The sequence below is a fragment of the Amaranthus tricolor genome, chromosome 8 (genome assembly GCF_026212465.1).
Source record: "Amaranthus tricolor cultivar Red isolate AtriRed21 chromosome 8, ASM2621246v1, whole genome shotgun sequence".
In the NCBI taxonomy this organism is placed as follows: domain Eukaryota; kingdom Viridiplantae; phylum Streptophyta; class Magnoliopsida; order Caryophyllales; family Amaranthaceae; genus Amaranthus; species Amaranthus tricolor.
The window spans coordinates 17,124,270-17,138,318 of NC_080054.1; the positions used below are offsets into that span (position 1 = coordinate 17,124,270).

The window sequence follows — 14,049 nt, forward strand, 5'->3', positions numbered from 1 at the left end:
TAATCATTGTACAACTTTTGTTGCGAATGCACCTTTATTGCAAAACATCGGTTACAACAGATAAATTCCTTTTCCGTTTAACTTATTCAAATAGTACCTTTAACTTTTATAATTAAAAGAACTCATTGACCTTGATAAAAGTCTTCATCTACCTCTACCTCTTCATTTTGCACACGAATAAAAATTTTCACCAGCCCATAAACCTTTTTTCTCCCTGTGCAACCTTGCTTCGAAACCTTCACTAGTGGAAAAAAACGTATTTGCTGCTCATCATTTGCTGCGGTTTATTTATATTCGCAGCAATAAAGAGGAAAATTAATAAGAAAAAAAAAAACTATAAGTGTTGCGGTTAACCCCAGGACCGCAGCAAATAGCCTTCAAAACTCATTAATTGCTGCGGTTAAGGCCGAACCGCAGCAAATAGCTCTTTGGAAATTTGTTAATTGCTCCGGTTTTTCATGAACCGCAGCAAATAAACCTTCAAAATTAACAAAATTGCTCCGGTTTCCTTTGAACCGCAGCAAATAACCTTTGGAATTTTAAGAAAACCCGCCATTATCGATTATCAGTTTCTTTTATTTCACAATAAACCCTCACAAAACCCTTTTGTTCTCTCAAAAACGATTAAACTACTGCTGCCTTTTTTGTTCTCTCAAACGAATACCCATTCTTTGTTCTCTCAAAACCCATACGTTTGCTACTGCTGCTTTGTTCTCTCAATCAAACGTTTGCTTACTGTACGTGTTCATCTTCATTTTCATTCACAAACGAACCCAGAACAAACGTTTGCTTGTTCTACTGTGTGCGCATTCTTCAAAACCGTTGTTTGAAACCAAAGGCATTTGCTTGTTCATCTTCAAAACTCACGAATTAAGGTAGTATTTCTCTTTTTAATTTCAATAAGCATTGAAATATCTCATTGTTGCTTACTGTTCTTGTTGCTGGTCGCATTGCTTTGTTCTTGTTGCTGGTCGCATTTAATGTCAAAACCCTTCTGTTCTTGTTGCTTTGTTCTAATGTAGATCATGATCAAAACAAAGAAATGAAAATATCGTTTAGAGATAGGTATGGTCTGTATGATATGTATGATATGGGCTAAATGATCTGTATGATATGGTCATCTTATTTTAGAGATAGGATTGCATATAAAATATCATTTATCCAATCTTGATGAAAAAAATATAAATGGGCATGAGAAATGAAAAGGAAATTTGTTTTTAAATAATAGTTAGTTAAAGATATAAAAAAAAAGAAAAGAAAAGAAAAAGAATGTGCCACCAGTTCCATATATATCTATATATATTACACACACACACACACACACACATATATATATATATATATATATATATATATATATATATATATATATATATATATATATATATATATATATATATATATATATATATACATATATATATACATATATATATATATACATATATATATATATATACATATACATATATATATATATATACATATATATATACATATATATATATATACATATATATATATATACATATATATATATATATATATATATATATATATATGGCATGTATTGTGAATTACGTTTAGATGATAGATACTACTTACTAGATAGACTATGGCATGTATTGTGAATTGGTTATAGTTGTGTTAGAGAACTACCCACTTGTGATCATCGTAGAATTAAAAGGGTCGAGGGAATGAACGATATATTAGTGCAACTTGAACTTTGTTAATGATAAGTAGACTATGAAATGTATTGTGATTTGTTTAAGGTTAAGTTAGTGAGCTTCTCACCATCTTGATTTTCACTTGGAAAAGTTAGAGTAAATATGTTTTTAGGAATGTGGTTTGTTGTTTATTATTTATATTGTGGTTTGTGGTTTGTTAATTAATTATTAGCATATTTAGTAAATATGTTTATTATAAATAAGTATATATGTTTAAAAGTTGTGTATTAAGTTTGTTTTGAATCAATTAATCACACTAATTAGGATGACAAACGATCGTTCTTGGATGTATGGAAGCATTGAATCGTCGGAATTTATTGATGGCATATTAGAATTTTGTAGTATTGCGGTTGAACATCAAGTTAGGACGGGGGGAGTTGGTTTTTATTGCCCATGTGTCAGTTGTGGCAATGTATCAAAGGTAGATAGTGTTGATATCCTTAGGGAGCACATACTTCGACGTGGGTTTAGGCCTCAATATCATGTTTGGGTTTGGCATGGTGAGGAGGGAGTTTACAAAGAGAAAAGTGTTGTTGAGGACGTCAATAATGTGGCCGATGTCAATGAGGATGTAGTAGATCATGTTGATGGGTATGAGACAGATGAAGAGAATGTCGATGAGGATATGGATCGTGTTGATGAGATGATGGAGGGAGTCGAGGATGAGTTAGGAAAACGTCCTCGTGTTTTTGACTTGTTGACAGAGGCTTCTCAAAAGCCTTTGTACCCTGGATTTACAAAGTTCACCAAACTAACAGCAGTGTTGACAATTTTCAACATTAAGTCAAAGTTCAATTGGAGTGACGCTAGTTTCACAATGTTATTAGAAGCGTTAGGTGAGATGCTTCCTGAGGGAAATGAACTTCCAAAGTCGACATATTATGCCAAAAAGCTCATGTGTCCTTTCGGCTTAGAGTACCAGAAGATTCATGCGTGTCCGAATGATTGTGTGTTGTATCGGAATGAAAATGAGAACTTAGAAGAGTGTCCTAGGTGTGGGTTATCGCGCTACAAGCGTAAAGGGGCTCGGGATGCTAAAGGGCCCCCGGCTAAGGTATTGTGGTATCTTCCAATAATACCTAGATTCAAGCGCTTGTTTTCTATAAAGAAAGATGCATTAAATTTGAGGTGGCATGCAGATAGGGTGAAGAAAGGTCACTTGCTCACACATCCATCTGATTCTCCGGAGTGGAAGAGTATTGATAGGTTGCATAAGACTTTTGGGGATGAGGTTCGTAATTTAAGGCTCGGACTGTGTACGGATGGAATGAACCCGTTCGGCAATCTTAGTTCTCAACATAGTACTTGGCTGGTACTTTTAGTGATCTATAATTTGCCACCTTGGTTGTGTATGAAGCGTAAGTACATAATGCTTTCGCTTCTTATCTCGGGTCCTAAACAACCTGGCAATGACATAGATGTGTATCTTGCACCTCTCGTTGAGGATTTGAGAAAGATGTGGGATGAAGGCGTTTCAGTGTTTGATGCATATGCTAATGAGGAGTTCACCTTGCGTGCAATGCTTTTATGCACCGTTAATGATTTTCCGACATATGGCAACTTATCGGGGTATAAGAACAAAGGGAAGAAAGCATGCCCGATATGTATCGATGACATGGAATCCACGTGGATTCCTAAGTGCAAACACGTATTCATGCACCATCGAAAGTTCCTCCCACGAGACCACCAATATCGTAAGAAGAAGAAGTTGTTCAATGGGGAGGTTGAGGACCGTGTAGCTCGTCGACCGTTGACCGGTTATGAGGTTTATGAACAGGTTAAGGGAGTTGAGACTATATTTGGTAAAACGGGGCAAGTGCAAGGAGGTGAAGGCCGATTATGGAAAAAAGAATCAATCTTTTGGAAGCTTCCATATTGGAGAGATCTACAAGTTAGGCATTGTCTTGACGTTATGCATATAGAGAAAAATGTATGCGATGCCATACTCGGGACTCTCATGAAGATTCCGGGTAAGACAAAAGATGTTAGGGCCGTGCGAGATTGGTTTGAATGTAAGGGTCTTCGTCCGGAGTTGTGGGCACATGTTAAGGTGAGTAAGAAAAGAAATAGAGCTGATGATGAAGTTGGTGGCAGTAAGAAGAAGATGCTTAATGACAAAGTTTATTTGCCTCCAGCTTGCTACACATTGTCCAAAGCAGAGAAGCGGGCATTTTGTGAGTGTTTGTATGGCATTAAGGTTCCGTCTGGGTACTCATCCAACATGAAGAGATTTGTTAGCCTAAATGGTGAGCTGAAGTTGGGAAGCATGAAATCTCACGATTGCCATGTAATGATGCAAGTGTTCTTACCAATTGCAATCCGTGGAATACTGCCAAAACATGTGAGATATGCTATTACCGAGCTATGTTCGTTCTTCAACACAATTTGTAGTAAAGTTCTTGATCCCTTTAAACTTGATGCACTTCAACTCGACGTGATTGTAACTTTATGCAAGTTTGAGATGTATTTTCCACCTTCTTTCTTTGACATAATGGTTCATCTTATTGTCCATCTCGTTCGTGAGATCAAACTTTTGGGTCCAGTTTTTTTAAGGTGGTGTTATTCTTTTGAAAGACACATGGGTGTTTTACAAAACAAGGTGAGGAATCCAGCACAACCCGAGGGGAGTATGATTCAAGGCAATGTGAGCAATGAGATTAGTAACTTTATAGCCGAGTATTTGGCCATGGCAAAGCCTATTGGACTTCCCACCTCTAGACATGAAGGAAGGCTTGAGGGAAAAGGAACAATTGGCTCCAAATCGGTCACACCTCCTCGAGAAAGCCTTCTACAAGCACACTTGTATGTGTTGCATCATATTCCGGAAGTTCATCCTTTTTTGAGTGAGCATTTTCATATATATTGCGCGCAAAACATCCTTCTAAAGGGGATAGGGCATTGATGCAGTTGCATAACAAGACGTTTATTAATTGGTTTCATAATCGAGTAATATGCGAAGAACTCAAGGGTGTATCCGAAATTGTTAAGTGGTTAGCTTTTGGTCCTCGTGATGATGTCAACAAATATGAGGGTTACGATGTCAATGGCTTCACATTTTGGACTGAGGGTCAAGACAAGAAGTTATCGTATCTACAGAATAGTGGGGTTTCTATTTTGGCGTCATCTATATTTTACGCGAGTGCGAAGGATCAAGCGCCGGTTGATGCTAAATTGGTATACTACGGGCGGGTACATGAAATATGGGAGCTTGACTACTCTACTTTCAATATTGGTCTTTTCAAATGTAAGTGGGTAGATAATAATCGACGATGCATAAAAAATGACGACCCTTGTGGATTCACTCTTGTAGACTTAGCTCGTTTGCGTGATAGTGAGGAGCCATTCATACTAGCCACAAAAGCCAAGCAAGTATTCTACATTGTAGACCCGTCTGATAAAAAATGGTCTATTGTTGTACCGGGAAAAAGAAGCATTCTTGGTATAGGTGATGTTGAGGATGAGGAAGAATATGAAGCTTTTGAAGACTCCCCTCCCTTTATCAATCCAATATCAGTGGATCAAGATGATGTAGATGATGTAGATGTTGGTTATATGCGTGTAGATCACACGGAAGGAATACATTTGAATTAAGTGATTCACAAGGTATGAATTTAAAGCTTTTAAAAGTTTTTTTGGCACTTGGTTTGTTTTGCATGAAACTTTGCACAGAACACTTATTTGTTATATATTATTGTGTTGAACGTACGTATTAGAATTGTAAATCATAGTCATATTCTTAATATTACTTAGCTTATGTTCTAATATATTTCTATTCATACTCTTTCAGGTACTGATATATAATGCATCTATTCAGAGACGAAATTGTCCCCGAGATTGAGACCTCGGATAATGAGCATCGTAGTTACCACAGTGAAGAGGACCAAATTGTGAGATTCGAGCGTATGGCTGAAGACGCTCCACCTCTAGACAATGATTTTGAGACTGAAGACGCCCCACCAATGGATGGCGAGGTCCTACGAAAAACCTCAAAGTCATGGAACCAATGCATTTGGAATACAATGCACTGGGTCAACCCTGCAGAAAATGGCGTAGGCAATATGGAAAACAAGTGGGCCTATGTATCCGCAAGATTTCCATATTGCACGCATGGAACGAGGTTCCAGAGGGTTTGAAAATCTCTCTATGGAATGATACTGTGGTAAGCAACTTTACTATTTTTACTCATTTAGTTTCATTTTAAAATTAATTTAATTGACAGTAACAAATATAAATTTTTTTTGTAGAATCTTTTCCACATCGAGAGCGATGAGGATAAGAAGAATGTGTTTCTTTCAGCTGTTGCTGAAAGATTCAGAGATTTCAAATCCAAGCTAGTAACTGGCTGGATTACGAAGACCCGTGCCCGTACGACCAAAAAGGTCAAAACGGGAAACGAAGGTGGAGAGCTAGCACCTTCAAAGATGCCCTACGAAATATGGGGTCACATATCGAAGAGGGATTGGGAGGCCTTTGTTGCCAAAAGAACAACTCCCATAGAAGTTGTAAGTATTTCATATTATATTATAGTTTACCAATTTGAATTTACTTCTTTTGATTCAGTCATTAAACTAATACATGACATTCGATTTCTATTGATTAATTAGGAAAAGCGTGGTAAAGCTTCTGATTCTGCAAGCAAAAGGAAGTTTTACCATCGCTTAGGCTAGAAAACGTACGATGAGGTCCGAAAAGAGTGGGTGAATGCGGGTTTATACCCCAATCAAAGTTCATCCACACCCTCATCTACGACTACCTCCGCATCCGTACATACTCTTGCTGGAGATCGGGTGCGTGATTGGTATTGCGGGCTTCATTCCCGAGATGCAAGTGGTAAATTTACCATTAATGATCCGGGAACGAAGAAGGTTGCTGATGCTGTGGTGAGTTTTGAAATTATTAAGTATATTCTTCATTTGTTTTGTATTCTTTGGCTTTGATGTACTTATACTAATTACTATATATATCACTTTTTATTTGAACAGATGGCTGGAAGGAAAAAGAAGCTACGGGGGAGTTCACCCCAAAAGGCAATGTTGACGCATTGCATATGGTCTTAGGGAAAGACCACAGTGGGCGGGTAGTCGGAAAAGGAGGCGTCCGCGTGGGGTTACAGAAGGCATTCGGCAAAGAGTGTGTTGCTACTCAATCCTGAAGGGCACTGTGGGAAGAAGCAGCAACCCTCCGAGCGGAGATTACGAAGGACGTTCTCGCGAAGGTGGCCACCGTGTTGCAAAAGATGGGTGCACCCATTGTGGACTTGGCAAACCTGATTGTCGAGGATCAGGGAAGTCAACATGGGGATTCTAACGCTTTGGTCGAGCCAACACCCGAGCCCATTACCCCCGTAGCACCCCAACTCTTTACTAATACCCCCGTTGCTCAAAATCCGGAGCCAACTCCGGTGCCAGTGCTGCAGATACATAGTTTTTAAATATATAAGCACTTATTAATTTAAATTGCATCGCGTAATTAAAATTTTATTATGATGCTTATTATACTAAACGACACAATTTTCAGGAGGCGACTCCTTGTTCTCTTTTGCTGCCTCAGTTAGGTGTTGCTAGTGATGGCGACTTAACTGAGGTTGCATATGGTATGGCACAGCCAAATAAAGAGGGCCAAACAGTGCATTCGGTGCCTGTTACAAGTGGCCACATCAGTGTGGCCGTGGAGACTATTGTAAAGGGGTTTGAAGATTTCTCACTCCCAATTCCAATGCCAGCATGGAGCCTTGAGAAACTATCAGACGCCCTAGGTAGTTTTGTCACATGGCCATATGCTTGGGTCCGATTCACTAACATGGTAAGAATCATTTGTACCTTATTTATTTTTATTTTTTAATTGCATGCTCACACTAATTTAATTGTATAAATTGAAATAGCAAAAGAGTCCAAAGGGATCTTGTAGAGAGGTCGGTTCCTCAGCAAAGGTGTCGACTGGGTCAAAGTCGATGCCAAGCACTCCAATTTTGACTGATGAGGAGCTAAAAGATCTCTCTCAAGATTGCAAATGGCTGCATTATTGTGCATCTCGCATAAGTGAGGAGGACCCAATCATGTTGCCCCTGCTGAAGGAGCAATACTGCTTTTCAGAAGACCCGTATGTAATTATTGGTCCTAGTGACATCGGGCAATTTTTGAGAGGAGAGATGCTGAACGTAGCTCTTTTCCATGTCTACATGAGGTGATGTTCATTATCTTACAAGTTAGGCATTGTTGTTTAATTGTTTTAATGACCGAATTACTAACAAAATTCTCTTATTTGTGAGTTTAGTGCGGTTTACGAGGAGGTAAATTCTTGCGAACCTCCAATAAAAATTGGATGGTTTTGTCCGGAGACGATTTCGGGTAGTAAATGTAGAAATGATCCAGATGTCGTCAGAGCATACATTGAGACTGCTTTGACTAATTCCCTTGCATCTAAACACACATTCATTCTGGCTCCATATTGGGAAGAGTAAGTTTTATTTTTGAAATTGAACTTATCTTTTGATTTTTAAAGTCACCTAATCTCTAATTTGTTGATTTTAAATTTGTGTTTGTAGTTTGCATTGGATACTTTTGATCATATGTCCTTTAACGAACACCGTGCACGTCTTCGACTCATTACAAAAACCTAACAACCCACCTCGCAACACAAGATTCAAAGCATTGTTGATTTAATTAAGTGTTATATATATATATATATAAATGGTATTACTTTTCCCATGCGTTTCAGCGCAAAGAAAAGAGTGCGTGGACAAATGGGATCTACATCCAGAGCCACATTTCCAAAATGGATAGCAAGAAAGGTACACAAATTCGATTTTATGGGTTTTTAAGCGTTTTTGTCAATTTCGCGCGTAAAGTAGGTCAAACATGGTTTGTTATGCACGAAACTTGGCACACAACACTATTTGGCATATATTATTGTGTTGAAATGGTTAGAATTGATAATAATAGTCATATGCTAGAAATTAGAAGTTAAGTTGCGATTTTATGCGTTTTTAAGCGTTTTTGTCAATTTCGCGCGTAAAGTAGGTCAAACATGGTTTGTTATGCACGAAACTTGGCACACAACACTATTTGGCATATATTATTGTGTTGAAATGGTTAGAATTGATAATAATAGTCATATGCTAGAAATTAGAAGTTAAGTTGCGATTTTATGCGTTTTTAAGCGTTTTTGTGAATTTCGCGCGTAAAGTAGGTCAAACATGGTTTGTTATGCACGAAACTTGGCACACAACACTATTTGGCATATATTATTGTGTTGAAATGGTTAGAATTGATAATAATATTCATATGCTAGAAATTAGAAGTTAAGTTGCGATTTTATGCGTTTTTAAGCGTTTTTGTCAATTTTGCGCGTAAAGTACTCAAACTTGGTTTTGATGCGAAACCAGGGCTGATTAAGGCCTTGGTTATGCAAGGATTAATGTTGTGCGTAAGCTTTGATTAATGACACCGTCAAAAACTACAAATGATCATGAAAAGAACACGAAACAACCACAAACACTTAAACAAAATTCTGATCTAGCAAACTGTCGACCAGCCCTCCTTCGGCTCAGCTTCTAGGAGTCCACGGGGATTGTTAGAATGGTTTTAGGACCTTGATAGCTAGATCCAAGTACCAAGATTCCATTTCCACTTTAGCCTAGGTCCTGGATGCATAGGTTTGGTCTCCACGTGTCGTGCAAGGTGGTCTGGTCACTAGTTTGATGCTGTCAATTTCGCGTTTTTATTTGTCAATTTCGCGCGTAAAGTAGGTCAAACATGGTTTGTTATGCACGAAACTTGGCACACAACACTATTTGGCATATATTATTGTGTTGAAATGGTTAGACTTGATAATAATAGTCATATGCTAGAAATTAGAAGTTAAGTTGCGATTTTATGCGTTTTTAAGCGTTTTTGTCAATTTCGCGCGTAAAGTAGGTCAAACATGGTTTGTTATGCACGAAACTTGGCACACAACACTATTTGGCATATATTATTGTGTTGAAATGGTTATACTTGATAATAATAGTCATATGCTAGAAATTAGAAGTTAAGTTGCGATTTTATGGGTTTTTAAGCGTTTTTGTCAATTTCGCGCGTAAAGTAGGTCAAACATGATTTGTTATGCACGAAACTTGGCACACAACACTATATTGGCATATATTATTGTGTTGAAATGGTTATAATTGATAATAATAGTCATATGCTAGAAATTAGAAGTTAAGTTGCGATTTTATGCGTTTTTGTCAATTTCGCGCGTAAAGTACTCAAACTTTGTTTGTTATGCACGAAACTTGGCACACGACACTATTTGGCATATATTATTGTGTTGAAATGGTTAGAATTGATAATAATAGTCATATGCTAGAAATTAGAAGTTAAGTTGCGATTTTATGCGTTTTTAAGCGTTTTTGTCAATTCCGCGCGTAAAGTAGCTCAAACTTTGTTTGTTTAGCACGAAACTTGGCACACAACACTATTTGGTATATATTATTGTGTAGAAGTTGTTAGAATTGAAAATCATAGTCATATTCTAGAATTTATGTGTTAAGTTGCGATTTTATGCGTTTTTAACCGTTTTTGACACTAACTTCTATTTTCTCTTAGTGCTTTCAACAACCTTCTTCTTCCGTTGACTGCGGCTACTACGCGCTGAAGTTTATGGATGACATTATAAATTCCGTGAAGGAATTTGGAGTCGAAAATATAGATGCCGTAAGTATTTGTTACGTTCTTAATTAAATATATTATTGGTAAAATCTAAATGTTTCTATATTAATAGCTTTTATTTTAATATTATAATATAGGTTTTAAACGACATTCCGAGGGAAACACGCGCTTTGAGAAGTGAAGAGATGCGCGAATTAAAAGACAAGATTGTCGTGTATCTTGCTAATATTTGTCCTTGATAAATTGTAATTAGTATTGATTATTTTTTATAGTTTATTTAATGTATATATATATATGTACGTACATATTATATTATATATATATATACGAGCTAGAGTTTATTATTACAAAGAGATTAATGTTGATTATCTGTGATTATCATTGGATTAATCACTGTTATTACATTGTAATATTATTGCATTATTATAAGGATTAAACGGAAAAAGAAAAAAAAAAGAGACTTATTGCTGCGGTTTTAAGCCTGACCGCAGCAAATAATGCCACACTTATTGCTGCGGTTTTTCCCCCTGACCGCAGCAAATAATGCCCTTATTTGCTGCAGTTTTGAACCGCAGTATTTAAAGTAGGACATTTGCTGCTATCACTATTGCTGGGGGCCAAAACCGCAGCAAATAATGGCAAAAAAACCGCAGCAAACGAGGTTTTTTCCACTAGTGCTTGCTCACATTTTCACATAATTTTTGGAAATTTAACCAATACTTCGAGAATAGGCACATAAAATCTTATTTGAATCCTCTAATTGCATACTTTTATAACATGAAGCTCTTGCAATTTTTAAATATATATAATTATATATATATATATATATATATATATATATATAAAGGATTAAAATGATCACATTAAAATATATAAATAATTAAATATGACAAATATAATAAAAAGAAGAAAGTACTTCATACTACTGGGAAGAGTACATAAAAGAAGTCACACATGTCAACCAAGTTTTGTATGTCCATTGACACGCACTCAACTTGTTTCCAGTTTCCACACTCATCACCTTCTTTCATCAGTCAGCATTGATCTCTCTCTGTCCTCCGCTCCTTTCTTCTGACAACACCCGTGATGCTGCTCAGTATTCAATCCCCACTCTTGTCTCTTTTATTTTCCCAACTCTCCTTTTCTTTTATTCAAATAATAATATTAATAATTTATGACCTCATTTCTATTTCCTTTTCACCATTCTCAGAAAAAAAAAAAAAAAAAAATCTAGCTAGCTCCATTTCCATCAATCTTCATTTGATCATTTCCCGGATCAATGGCTTATAATCTTCCCAACATTTTCTTATCCTTTACTATATTTCTCTTCACCATTTCAACCCTTTTCAACAATGCAGTTTCCAAAACTTACTGGACAGATGTTCACGTTTTGAAGCAAATCAAACAAGGTATCGTTCCTGACTCACTGAGTCCTGGTTCCTGTATTAGTTCTTGGGATTTTTCAGTTGACCCTTGTGATAATCTCTTCTCTGATAAGTTTACTTGTGGCTTTACCTGTGAAGACGTCGTTTGGGGTAACCATTATATCAGCCGAGTTACTGAACTCGGTCTTGACCAGGCGAGTTACTCAGCTTCTCTTTCTTCTGTTTCTTGGAACCTTCCATTTTTACGTTCTCTTGACCTTACTGGGAATAACTTTTCTGGGCCTATACCTGCTTCTTTGTCAAACTTAACTCGCTTAACTAAACTCATTCTTTCTCGTAACTCGCTCTCTGGTGCAATCCCTGACTCAGTGGGTAAACTCACTAACCTAGAAGAACTCGTTTTGGATAATAATGCTTTAGTGGGTCCCATCCCAAAGAGCTTTTCTGGGTTCATCGATTTGAAGAGGTTAGAAATTCAGGGGAATCAACTCAGTGGCGATTTTCCTGATCTGAGTCGACTCAGTACACTGAGTTTTATGGATTGTAGTGAAAATAAAATCTCTGGGAAAGTTCCAACTAATTTTCCTGCTTCATTGGTAGAGATTTCAATGAGGAACAATGATTTAAGTGGGAATTTGAAGCATGAAATCGTTACAAAATTGCCATTTTTACAAGTCTTAGACCTGAGTTTTAACCAACTCAGTGGGTCAGTCCCAGCGAGTCTGTTCACTCACCCGATTCTTCAACAGCTTTCTCTTTCCAACAATGATTTTACTTCAATTGAAGTACCGAGTGGACTCGGTAGTACTGAGTCAGGGTTAATAGCGATTGATCTTAGTAATAATCAATTGAGTGGTCTTCTACCATTATTTTTGGGCCTAATGCCGAAATTATCAGCTTTAACGCTGGAAAATAATAAATTGATGGGCCTAATTCCGACCCAATTTGCATTGAAAACAGTTTGGCCTGGGCCGGGTATGGCCCCATTTGAGAGACTATTATTGGGCGGTAATTTCTTGTTTGGGCCCATACCCGACCCATTAATGAGGCTGGAGCCTGGTTCGATCCATATTAATTTGGCGGATAATTGTTTGTTGGTGTGCCCGGATACCCTATTTTTTTGCCAAGGTGGTGATCAAAAGTCTTCAGAGGAGTGTAGGAATAGTATTGGAATTCCTTGAATAATATTATAATAATGAATGTAATTAGGAAATAATTAATATTAAAAGCATATTGAAAAACATATAATGAGAGTGGTAAAAATACCAAAACAATCTCATTATAACAAAGACTACTTTTGGTTGGGATGTTTGGATAGCAGAATTTTTGTTTTGTAAACTTTAGTGAATATTTTTTTCATATGTATTTATTTGTTTTTTTAATTGGAAAAAAGCATCAAATTCTAAATTGCACAAGGCTAAGTTATATTTGTTTTGTTTTAAGAAAGTTAACAATGTTTGTATTAGAATGTGTATTGGTTCATTATAAATTCATATAATTATAATAATTAAAATGTGGTGTACGAAATTTAAGTGGATTTTACATTATGTATTGCTGCATACATTAAACTTTATAAGTGTTGAATTTTTTTTTTTTTTTTTTTTAGAAATTACCTAGAATAATTTAATTTTTACAAGATTTTTCTAGAATAATCTCACTTATAATAATCTCACTTATTGATTAATCATGAATATTTTTAATTCTATGGGGTATTTTTCTAGAGCAAACTTGGGTAATTAGATGACCTGTTATCGTAAATTCTATTTTTTTAAAGAAAAGATAAATTAAAATAAAATGCCGAAAAAAATGTAAAATAATGTAATAATTTGTTTATAATTATAAGTAAATTTTCAAAAATTTTCTCAAATCTTATATTAATTTTCAGTTTGGAAATGTTAATTACAAAGCTTAAAACTTATTGTACGCTTATTTATTCGTTGCACCAGATCAAATTCCATCAGTTTTATAAATTTCTTCCGAAACATAAACTCTATTTCCACCTAGAATACACGGACACTTCTCTAGACTGGCGTGTCCCGTGTCGGACACGTGTCGGACACGGACACGCGAAAATCCGTGTCCGACACGCCAAATGAAGTGTCCAATATTTTAATATTTTTTCGGACACGCGGACACGGCATGGACACGACAAGCAGTCAAGGATACGTTTTTTTGAAACAAAAAATAAAAATAAAAGTTGAAATGTTGTTCTTGATTTTTTGTATATCCTCTTTGAATATTTGTTAATTGCTATTTGTTAAGGTTAAATTGTTAATGTGTTATTTGTTA

At 36.2% G+C, this 14,049-nt stretch overlaps 1 protein-coding gene across 1 annotated transcript; it reads left to right on the forward strand.

Annotated features, from left to right (window-relative positions):
• Nucleotides 1-11,347: 11,347 nt before the first annotated feature.
• Nucleotides 11,348-13,288, forward strand: LOC130820298 (probable LRR receptor-like serine/threonine-protein kinase At4g36180). The gene has a single exon (XM_057685619.1). It carries the CDS (start codon nt 11,655-11,657, stop codon nt 12,939-12,941), a length of 1,287 nt encoding a protein of 428 aa, XP_057541602.1. The 5' UTR covers nt 11,348-11,654; the 3' UTR covers nt 12,942-13,288.
• Nucleotides 13,289-14,049: the final 761 nt, after the last annotated feature.

Bases quoted from the DNA above. Each gene is read 5' to 3' on its own strand.
- LOC130820298 (XM_057685619.1), top strand. From the start codon at position 11,655: ATGGCTTATAATCTTCCCAACATTTTCTTATCCTTTACTATATTTCTC.